This window comes from Octopus sinensis, linkage group LG5 (assembly GCF_006345805.1).
Source record: "Octopus sinensis linkage group LG5, ASM634580v1, whole genome shotgun sequence".
Taxonomy (NCBI): Eukaryota; Metazoa; Mollusca; class Cephalopoda; order Octopoda; family Octopodidae; genus Octopus; species Octopus sinensis.
In genome coordinates this window covers 65,106,256-65,118,399 of record NC_043001.1, presented here as the reverse complement: position 1 = coordinate 65,118,399, position 12,144 = coordinate 65,106,256, and the positions used below count along the sequence as shown (strand labels likewise).

Genomic DNA, 12,144 nt, shown 5'->3' with positions numbered 1-12,144 from the left:
GTCACTTTATAGGCCTTTCCACATCTGTAAGACTTCAACTCAGGGTCTGTGGAATTAGACTGCTGGTGGTTTATTCATTGACCCTTATTCTGGGTTTGCTCGATCTTGTTGACAGGCCTGGTCTTGGAATTGTAGACAGTGTATTTGACAACCTTTGCTGCATCTTTGGTCTCAGTTGCGACTTGGACAGCGTGTCCTTGATCTTATAAAGAGCCTTTAAGACAGCTTTATTGCTGACAGAACATACGAATCTGTATCTAAGAGCTTCGTCTTGAGGGTTTGTTATAGAAGGAAAGTCACAGGTAGCAACATCCTGGAGAGTTTCACCAGGCTTCTGTTGCATGTCACTCGAGAACTTGAAATGTTCTGGGTTAAATTGTTCCTTCATAAAGCTGGCATTTTTCTCTTTTGTCAGCTCATTAATATCCTTTGGTGGACTCTGTTGATTAGCCAGATTCGCCAGTTGTTTATAAATGGCAACAGTTTAATTTGTCAAAAACATTTGAGCCTTGTGCTGGTCAGGTACAGTGTTTGCCATAATAAAGGTGCAGAATCTTGTCCAATAATCAGGCCACAATTCAGATGCTGAGTCAAAAGCAACAAATGGTGGGATAGCAGTAGAAGTTGGAATACGGGAACTTGGACTGGAATCTTTTTCAGAAATGTGAACTTGAATCAGCCTTCTCAAAGCTTCCATATCTTCTCTGTACTGTTGTGTCTATCCCTCCATTTGTTCCCTCTGAAGTTGAGTAACTCTATCAGCTCACCGCTTTGTTTTGCCATTGTTATCAATGTAAAAATAGTTAAATTATTGCTTTATCTAAAATGAAGCATATGTGCAAAACTGGTTGTTTACCTTTCAAATAATTATATCTGAGCGCCAAAGTAAAAAGTCCACTCTACAAGAATAGTCTTTTTTACCCCATCATAAGATGTCACTTCACAAAAATGACAACAGTATCCTATTGGCGATGCCAATTTGTTATATTTCTCTTGTTTACTTACAAAGAATAGAGTAATAATCCAGATAGGTGTGTTGTCTGTGGTTCAATATACTTCTCTTGTTTACTCACAAAGAAGAAAACACAGTGGTACTCCAGACAGGTGCGAAGTCTGTTTATTCCAACTGTAAAACTCAAGATTGTAATAATAATGTAAACCAAAAATCGAGACACCTTGTAAACATTCTCGCAAGTTCCAGAACTTTGAATTCTATTGACTAGCGATATTCACAACACACACACACACACACACATATATAATGAAGAAATTGTACAAAATGTATAAATGGATGATGAGTAAAGCACCGGTACAGTTTCAATTATCTGTTGTTATCCATAGATTTACTGCAGGAACTTCATAGTGGTAGTTAGGGTAACAGTATTAATAAAATAGGAGATGGAATGAGTAATAGACTTTATTGGGTACAACATGTTTCAACCCGTTCTAGATCTCTTCAGGTACATCAATAAAAAGCTTCACTAGAGATTTCTTGAGTCAGCTTGTGTACTGCTATATGTCCATCAAATATGAACAGGGAAAGTATGTATATGTATAAATGTATATGTGTATGCGTGTGTATGTGTGTGTGTGTGTGTATGTATGTATATGTACGTACATACATACATACATACATACATACATACATACATACATATATGTTTATGTATATATCTATACCTTCTCTCAAGCTATTTTGTTGTTGCTTATTTCTGTGTCATCTTTAAAATTTCGTTTTGGAAGTTGCATTGTTTTAGCCTGTTGAATATTTTATCTGGTCTCCTTTATTACAATGTTTCTGCTATGGGGTAGCCATGTGGCTTGGCTAGTCTTGGTGCATGCTCCCATCCCACCATCACTGCCTATATCAAAAGTCTTTCACTTGGAACCTTTCTTCTCTAAAAGGAAACCCCCTCCCTCCATCTTACATCAGTTTACTAGCAGCAACAGTACTATGATATAAAAAGTCACAACTAGCTTGCTTGCATAGGAAATGGATAAATGACAAGTGTACTTGCCAGTTGGTTAATTATCAGCACTATTTTATCTTTATGTAAGCAATGGTTTATACCACTCCATCTTCTTCTGGTAGATGTGGCTAATGTGAATAACAGTAAATTAAATGCAAGGTGAAACTTATATGAACTTTTATAATATATCTTGCAAATGTCCATGCAAGCCACCTTTTCAGATGCAGAATGCAGTCCTCCATCCCCCTGCTCCCCTCTTGCCACCCCTACATCACCCATATCCACCCTTCTGGCACACTCAACGTGGGCACATTAAAAGGTAGATCTGGTGAGATTGTTGAGGTGCTGGAATGAAGGCATGTAGACATATGTTGTATTCAAAAAGTAAGATGAAGAGCAGCTTCAGCTAGATTCTTCACATTCAAAGAACATAAGTACAAAATCTTCTTGGCAGGAAATAGTGATACAGTTGGTGGTGTGGGCATACTTCTTGCTGAGAAATAGGTTAATAAGGTGATCAGGGTAATTAGGGATTGTGATAGCATACTTAAACTTAGACTAGTATTGCAAAGTAGAACAGCAACTATTATTTATGCCTATGCTCCTCAACCAGGGTTGCCAGATGAACAGAAAGATCGATTTTATGACACCCTTTTGCAGATTACTTCATCAATAAATGACACTGACCTTCTCTTTGTAGTTGGTGACTTCAATGAGCATGCTGGGCAGCATCCAGGTGGCTCCCATGGAGTTCATCGAGTCAGTTCCCACAATGAGGAGGGAACTAGGCTGCTGGAGTTCTGCAATGCAAATGACCTTATGATCTGCAATACTGACTTCAGGAAACTAGCCAGTTACCAGTTCATCTAGCAGTCAAATAGTCATACAAACCAGATTTATTACATTCTCACCAGAAAGTGAGAAACATAGTTGCTTATAAATGCAAAGACCTTCCCAAGTGAAGAGTGCACTCCTCAACATAAGGTTAGTCATTAGTGACTTCACACTCCAGGCTAAAAGGATGCCAAAAAACAAACCAGTCTAGAAAAGAAACATCTGGAAGCTTAAAGATCCTCAGAGATTTAGAGACATTCTAACTGAAGCATTTGGTGAGAGGGAGGAGGTAGTAACATATAACATAGAGACAACTGGAGGTTTGTACAGAACAATTTAACGAGGACCATTGACCAAATTTGTGGCTTGTGCAAAGTCCCAACCAAACCTAAAATGACCTGATCACGGAACAGTATAGTAGTCAGAGCAATTAGAGTAATGAAATAGGTCTAAAAAGACTGGAAAAGTGGTAGTAGCAGAGAACTATATTAGGTAGCTAGAAGGAAAACTAGGAGACAAGTATATTTAGCTAGGGGAGAAACAATGAAAGAAGTTTGCCAATGTTCTGTGAAGTGAGGATCAGTGGCTTGAGGTGTTTCAAATTACAAGATAGTGTGTCAGAGAAAATTGTGATGTTGTAGGAAAGAAGTGCATTTACATGGATGACAGTTCATTAGCAGTTAGTGGTTCTTCAAAGAAAGTGGAAGTGCCACTATAAAAGGCTGTTAAATGTAGAGAATGAATGAAAGGAGAGTCTACCTAATATGGACCCAACAGAGGAACCAGCTATCCAAATCAACTGTAGTGTGGTATATAAAGCAATTAATGCTCCCAGTCCATCATGAATCATGGCTAAGATGCTTAAAATATTTGACAGAGTAAGATATAGCCTAGTCACCTATATACTTAATCAGGTTTCTCCATGAAGGAGTAATACCCAACAACTGGTGTAGTAGCATTATAGTGAACTGTAACAAGGGTAAAGGTGATGCCTTAGACAAAAATAATTACAGTGGTATCAAATAGCTGAACCAGGTGATGAAAATTACAGAGAGGATCATAGCTCAACTAATTAGGAAGAGAGTTAGTCTAGATGAGATGCAGTTTGGTTTTGTGCCAGGGAAAAGCACTACTGATGCCATCTTCCTGGTAAGGCAACCACAGAAGATTTTTTGCAAACAACTTGCAGATGCAAGTGCTACCAGTTGGAAGGTCTGCATATTGAATGCTAAAAAGTTTATGGGGTCATCAGAGGAGAATGCATGCCATTTTGGGGCCTTCCTCTTGACAGCATCATTGCACACCAGCACCCTCTCACTGAAATGAGGCCCTGCTTGCTACATCAACTGGTTATTAGGTCAATATTCTTCTAACCATTGCTTACCATCTCTTTTTAACCAAATCCAGTGGCTTCCCTTCCTCACTGAAGTCTGGATATCACCCATGGTGGTATTTGCTTTAGCCAAAAATAAACCTCTGTACATGGCTTTTGCCAACAAAGAGAAAGCCTTTGACATGGTATCTATTCAATGCAGAAACTAGGAATAGATGTGTGGTTGGGAGGAGGAGGAGGAGCTGCTGCTGCTGCTGCTGCTGCTGCAACAACAACAACAAATGCCCTTATGCAGTACCAGGTAGTGGCTCCCATGGCATTTGGTCTAAACTGATTGTTTTGTCTTGGTATAAAAGATTGGCTACAGCAAATATTATTCTCAATACCACAGATTTGTTTGTCAGTTGGTTGACCATGACCAGTTGAGCATGTTCCTTAGTGGCCAATCACAAGCAGAAGTAGTGGGATAGTGTCATAGCCATGTGTTGAGAGGAATTCTTTGGGGTTTGAATAATTCACCTTTGGAAACATGGGTGGTTCGTTCAACATCCTTAAACAATCTTTATTCAGGGACCTTTTGAGCAGGATGGGCTACTCAACCTGAAGAAAATTCTAACTGAGCTGTTTATCTTGATATGAGATCACCATGTCACACACATATGGTTGTGATGCCTGTGCCTAATGTACCCTTATCAGATGGGTAGTCATGATGGGTATATTGGGCTTCGTATATTTGTACCCCAGTGTCACTTTGATGGCATGTGCTATTCTCTCACTCAATGATAATAACAATAATTACCTATTAATTAAAACTTGTTCTGTAATTGACTTTTTATGGTGTTGACACCTTTGCTTCTCATTAATATTTCTTCTTGGGAAATTAGACTGATCACCAGAAGATATATTCTTTCTAAATAAAAGCAAACACAATATATGAGAGAGATTATTGACTCAAAAAGGAACAATTTTTGTAAAGTGCATGTTCATAAATGGGGCAGTACTTCAGTATCCAGTATTAATTAGATGACAGAGTACTTCAATATTCAGTATTAATATAAGGCAGAGTACATGAGTAATCAATATTAGGTAGAATATATCAGTATTCAACATTAGGAAGAGTACTGTGTTACTCAGTGTTAGATATAGCTTTTTATACAATGGTCATTTATCACCTTACACCTCCATGTTCTCACCTTTAATATTCTACATTCTTATAGATGCAATCATTAAACCTTGAAACCATTTCACATTACACTTCCATATAAAATGTGATGGTAATGTAGTGTGGTATGATAATGTAATGTGATGGTGGTGTAATGAGGTGATTGAAATGTATAAACGGTTGCAAATAATTGGTATTTTTGTTGCCCCTTGTTATTACAACATCACAGAACAAACCTCCAATTTAACAGAAAATTTTCAAACATTTCCAAAACTAGCCACCAAAATCCCAGGAACATAAAATATGAGATTCACACCATCCGCCTTGGATCCAAACTAAATCCTTGCCTTCCATCAGACACCAGAAATAAGGAAATCCAGAAACTCCAAGATCTCAGTGTCTGACAGAATGATAGACCTTCATCAAAAACACCTAAAGAATAATGGAATTGTTACATTCACCATTATCTTTTATCTTTTACTTGTTTCAATCATTAGACTGCGGTCATGCTTAGATACCACTTTGAAGAATTTTTAGTTGAATGAATCAACCCCAGTACTTTTTTTCTTTAAACATGGTACTTTTTCTATCAATCTATTTAGACGAACTGCTAAGTTACAGGAATGTAAGTACACTAACACCTGTTGTGAAGTGATGGTGGGGAACAAACATAGACACACACACATACATATATTTTTTTAAAAATGAGAAAACAAAAACAAATCAGATATTCAATAAATGAGTGGAATTAAACCAGTGTGTGTGTTAATCATATTGACATGATGACTCTCCTTAGACACAACAAAATATATATACATATATGTATATATACAAGTCCACTATATATATATATATATATATATATATATAAAAGATATATATGAGTCCACTATATATAAATATAAGATCCAGGGATTGAGATGTGGGAAGAAAGTTAGCTTCAAGCAATCTGAAGTAAATATAAAAAACAACTTTCAGGGACAATAGTGGTTTGTTGAGATGGAAGGTTGTGGATTTTTTAATGTATTGAAGTATGATAAACTGAAAAAAGTTCTTTGCATATTTCCCGGTAGACAACCAGGGTTGCTAGGTGTGCAAATAAAAATAGAAGAGTTAAGGAATGAAGTAGATAAGATCTGAGCTATATATATACATGTATATACGATGGGCTTCTTTCAGTTTCAATCTACCAAATCCACTCACAAGGCTTTGGTCAGCCTTAAGACACTTGCCCAAGGTGCCATGCAGTGGGACTAAACCCAGAACTATGTGATTGGGAAACAAGCTTCTTACCACACAGCCATGTCTTCCATTAGACTTTGAAGAATGTGTAAAATAATCCTAATTTTGAAGCCCATCTAAAACATTTTACAGATACATAACCCATCCACACCCGACTTTCACAAATTCTAGAAAGATTCAATCTAAACATCACCAACCCATATTACGCACAAAAATACATCTTATAGGCACAGGCGTGGCTGTGTGGTAATAAGCTTGCTTCCCAACCACATAGTTCTGGGTTCAGTGAGTGGATTTAGTGGACAGAAACTGAAAGAAGCCTGTTGTGTGTGTGTGTTTGTGTGTGCGTGTGTGTGTGTCTGTCCCCCACTACTGCTTCACAGCCAGTGCTGGTGTGTTTACATCTCCATAACTTAGCAGTTTAGCAAAAGAGATCGATAGAATAAGTATCAGGCTTTTAAAAAAATAAGTACTGGGGTGAATTCATTTAACTACAAATTCTTCATGGCAGTGCTCCTGCATGGCCACTGTCTAATACCTGAAGGAGTATGTCATATTTAATCTTTATAACATTCTAAATAAAGTACCACAATGATTAGTCCCTGCTAAATATACCATATCTTATGTAGATGATATCATACGCCTTGTCATCATTTCCCAACTACTGCAACTTTGTATCTAATATCTTCACTGAAAATTGTGTTTTAAAAGGTTAACTTACATTTCATGCCAGTCTCTCTCTTAACCTAATTAGATTCTATGACCCTTGATCTTTGAAGTGAGGCAGAATAGGAGGTGAGATACAAGTAGAAGGTAGGATTTGATAACAAGTGTGATACAGTAGGTAGGGCAATGGAAAGAGAGATGGATGTGTGTGTGTGATAGAGAGAAGACAAAGAGAGTGTTGTAATAGCAGAGATAAAAGAAGTACTGTAATGTAAACCAGTGGTCAAGTGTTGTTGGTGAGTAAATCCTTGCTAATCAGCTTCATCTTTTTTTTTTTGTGTGTAGCAGCAACAGCAGCGTACTTACATGAACTTACCAGAGCTCTACTCTTACACCCTTTTTATTTATTATAATTCAAATATTTCTTGCACTTCAAAAAGTATACAATATAACCAGTGAAGAAAAATATATGGGAAAACAAGTTGCTATCTGCATAATACAAAAGCACAATTTGGAATAAAGTTATTTTCCTTTCTTTTTTAAAATGAAAAAGTTACCACATGGTTTGTGTGTTATATGATTAACAATTTCACAAAAATCAACTTACAAGTTTTGTTGTGGCAAATTCATACTAATTAACTGGAAAGCATCATCTAATAAGTTATGCATTTTAACACATGTTTGTTGTAAAGTGTCAGGTTGTCTCCTCCATAGTTTATCATCATCATACAGTTCATTCTGCAAATATTCATTATTTTGATGAAAAATATCAAAGAATGATTCATTTTTCATTTAAATCTCAGTGAAGTTAAAATGTTACATTTCATCAAAATAAAAATACAATAAAATGAATAAATAAAATAAAAAACATTCTTATTATTTAAATCTAATTAAACACAAATGAGTACTTATTTAACAATATACTTTGCAGAGTATTATTAATATTTTATCAATTGTTGATTGAGTTTAAATTGAGAAAGCCAACAACAAAAGCCTATATTTCAGATGGCTGTAAAATATTAATTTAAAATAGATGCAATACTAAAAATATAAAAAATATTTTTAACAATTATTGTAATTATTTGTAATATTTTAAGAATACAAAACTGTTTGACAGTGTAGCAGCACAAGCAATTAGCACCATATTGGATGAGATCTCGTGGCAGCCATTGCCATCTCCGAGAATGGAGCGAGACCTCACCTGCATCCATTTGCACAACGAGGCTCATGATGGCAAACTGGTTATAATGGCCTAACAAAAACAGATTCATCCTCTTCTCGCCACGAGTGCTTGCTGAACAGACTTCGCTGGCTGGGTCTCCAAGCTAGTCCCATCTGCATGTCGTATCTGCAGAGGCAATGGGCCCGCGTTAACGGAGATACAACAAAACGCACACAGCTTGAGTTGGTATGCTGAGAGCAACACACTTCACCTATTCTGTGAAACTTGTAAATAAACCAGTTGTAAATTGCATTTGTACTTAAAGACTTCTTTCCTCACCTACTGGAGCCTGAACTACACAAAGAACAATATATAAAATGGGAGAAGGCGATATTCACCCGATATCGTAAACCTTGCCTCCCATTATAAAATGGTGACCCCAACATAGAAAAAGGATTTTCAGCAGCCGCAAGCTTTATCGTATAGATGCCTCAACCGAATCACAGACTGGTGGGTTCCACTCACTCCCAACTAATAAACACATCAATGGCCACAACTCCAGCCATCCATCAACTTCAAGCAAGCCGATCATCAACTTCCAGTAAGCTGACCATCAACTTCCAGCCATCGTTCCTGTCTACCACAATTTTCGGATTGCCTTACATGATGAAACACAACATTACCAGTTCGCCGGCCATTTGCTGATGGTCTCTTAACCCTTTCGTTATCAAACCGCTCAAAGCCGCCCGAAAAAAATTTTGGTTAATGTGACCAAACCGCCCAAAGCCGCCCAAATTTACCTATTCATATTTAAATGAGAATATCAGAGCAAATCTTTTTAGTACATTCGTGAAAACATGTGATTATGCTTCGTAAACAGTTCATCTAGTTTTGTACAACGATCGACGTGTAATTTTAATTCCCTGAATTTTGGGAGATTTTTTTCCACATTTTTTTCGGCATCGATTTTTCTTCAACTTTGAAAATGGATAGGAGTTTCATGTTATCAAGCATTGATTCCGAATTGGAAAATTTGTGAAACAAATACTGGGTACTGTTGTGGATTTAGTTTTTATACAGGGAAACTAATGTTAGTCAGCATGGCTTAGGGTATGATGTGGTCTGGAAGTTATTGTTTGAAGCGATCAATGTGGAAACAAACTTACGCAGAATGTAAACAAACACAAAATGGGGTTTCAAATTTCGGAAAATTTGTAAAGCAAATACTGGGTACTGCGTGGATTTAGTTTTTATACAGGGAAAATAATGTTAGTCAGCATGGCCTAGGGAACGATGTGGTCTGGAATTTATCACTTCCATACCATAACCAGGGCCGTATATTATTTTTTGACCGATTTCTTTAGTTCGGTCAAACTTACGGTGGATTCCAGTATTTCACTTTATTCCACCTTTATGGTACACCTGTTGTGCATTAAATTCAACTGATGATATAGTGATGTGCACAATTCTTCTTTATCAAAATTTTGTTGCATACCCATTTGAATATTAGCTGATGATTCATTTTCTATGGTAATGTTTAAACAAAATTTTAATATTTTTACCTTTTGCTCAATTTAAAATTTTAATATTTTTACCTTTTGCTCAATTTACCTGGATTTACCTTTAATTAAAGTCACTTTGAGACAAAAGTTATGCAATAGAATTGATTAAGAACCCTTTCTTTAATTATGTTCCAAATATCATATTAATATGTTGATAAGTAAAAAAGTTACAGTTATTTAATGAAACAAGCCTAGATTCATGATTATTTTAGAATTTAATTGAAACTCATGAGGGGTGTATTTTGGTCAGAAATATAGTAACGAAAGGGTTAAACAACAACAACAGAAAAAATACAAACAAATAAAAAAAGAAAGAAGCACACATACAATCACAGTGTTTTTGGCATTTTTTTTGTTTTCTTTCAGCACAACAACAGGTTTGGTGACAAAAATTTTCTTATCTGTGCATACAGTACACAATTCAACAAACTTTGCTAAAAAAAAAATTTTTTTTCCTCTCGCACACACGCTGTTATTTCCAACAACACTTATTGTAGGTGTTTTGGTCCTTTTCCTTTTCTCCTCTGACAGAAAAATATAAGTTTACCTAATCTTCCTTCTTTTACTGGTGACGTCATGGTTTGGTTCGCACAGTTGGAGGCGTATTTTGTGGCACATGCGGTACCTTCGCAGCAACAGTTAAAGCTTCTCTTTTGTAGCATTCCTGCATTACTCGCTACTTCAGTCAGGAATCTCATCACTGATCCTCGTCCAGATGCGACTTACAAGCTAGTCAAATCCAAGGTTCTCCGACGGAACACTAAATCCATGAAGTCTAAGTTAAAACAGCTACTGCAAAATGAGGAGTTAGGAGAGAGGACGCCGTCTCAATTTTTACAGCATGTCCACAAGCTCAGCAACACAACTGAGGACAACTCACTCTTACGGAAGCTTTTCTTCTCCTGACTACCTCCCAATGTGCAAAACATTTTAGCCACAGCGATTGATACCAACACCATGGATCAACTAGCTACCATGGCTGATATGATTTTAGAGTTCACTGTCCAGCCAGCACCTCACCATGTCTGCTTTTGCTCAGAGGTTTCCTCTGCTGCGTCTTCCTCATCACATGATGATATTGTGGAGAAACTTGACTCTTTAACACACTGAATGGACGCACTTTGGGGAGGGCACTCTAACACTTCATGCCATCGCAGTCGAAACCAGTCTCATTCACATTCGACCAATTCCTTTTCATTTAGTTCTAGTCTTTGTTGGTACCACACCAGGTATCAGCATAAAGCCAGTAAATGCATTCAGCCAAGTTCTTTCCAGTCAGCAAGAAACAACTTGGGGAGGGTTTCAGCACATCAAGCACTTCCAGCCAATTATCCTCAAATCATGCATTTTTTGTGAAGGACCGCATGTCTAATGAGGCGTTCCTGGTCAACACAAGTTCTAGTTGCTCTATTTGGCCTTTGCGTCTCACTACAGACAAACCAAAGCATTCAGAGATCACTTTGCATGCAGTCAATTGGTCTCCCAAGAGCACGTTCCAAAGATTTATCGACGAAGTTGCCCATGGACTTGATTTTGTGTTTGCTTATGTTGATGACATACTCATTGCAAGCGACATGCATGAGAATCACCTCCAACACTTAAATCAACTCTTTCAGCGTCTTCACACCTGCAATGTGGGAATCAACCCCGATAAGTGTGTTTCCGAGCAGTCCTCTCTGGAATTTCTGGGGCATTATATCGACTCCAATGGGATTAGACCTCTCTCTTCCAAAGTCGATGCAATTCAGCGCATCACCCCCCCCCCCACTTCACTATGCCAACTTCGCCATTTTTTGGGAGTCTTCAACTTCTACAGATGCTTCATTCGTGATTGTACAGACAAGTTACTTCCCTTGACTCAGCTGTTGAAAGCAGATAACAAAAAGAATTCTCCTATTACTTTATATGCCAAGGCGTTACCTGCTTTTGAGTCAATCAAGAAAGAAATAGCTTCTGTCCCTTTGCTTGCACATCCGAATCCTGATGCACTTCTCTCTTTAACCGTTGATGCATCGGATTCTGCGGTTGGTGCTGTTTTGCAGCACACCATAGACAATCAGACTAAACCTTTGGTGTTTTTTTCTTGTCAATTAAAGACAGCTGAACGTTGGTACAGTACGTTTGATCGCGAGCTCTTTGCGATCTACCTGTCTGTTCATCATTTTCAACATCAACTCAAGGGCCGAGATTTTGTGATCTATACTGATCACAAG

General features: G+C 37.4%; 1 protein-coding gene across 2 annotated transcripts in view; it reads right to left on the bottom strand.

Moving 5' to 3' along the window:
* LOC115212170 overlaps positions 1-12,144 on the bottom strand; it is a 140,292-nt gene that overhangs the window by 9,797 nt on the left and 118,351 nt on the right. Inside the window, exons 12-13 of one of the 2 annotated variants that reach the window (XM_036502713.1) lie at positions 7,815-7,945; positions 4,937-5,047 (exon numbers count right to left, since the gene is read on the bottom strand). In XM_036502713.1, the coding sequence (XP_036358606.1) occupies positions 4,937-5,047; positions 7,815-7,945 (242 nt within the window). The remainder of the gene's footprint in view (positions 1-4,936; positions 5,048-7,814; positions 7,946-12,144) is intronic. The other variant, XM_036502714.1, reaches the window with a different exon arrangement.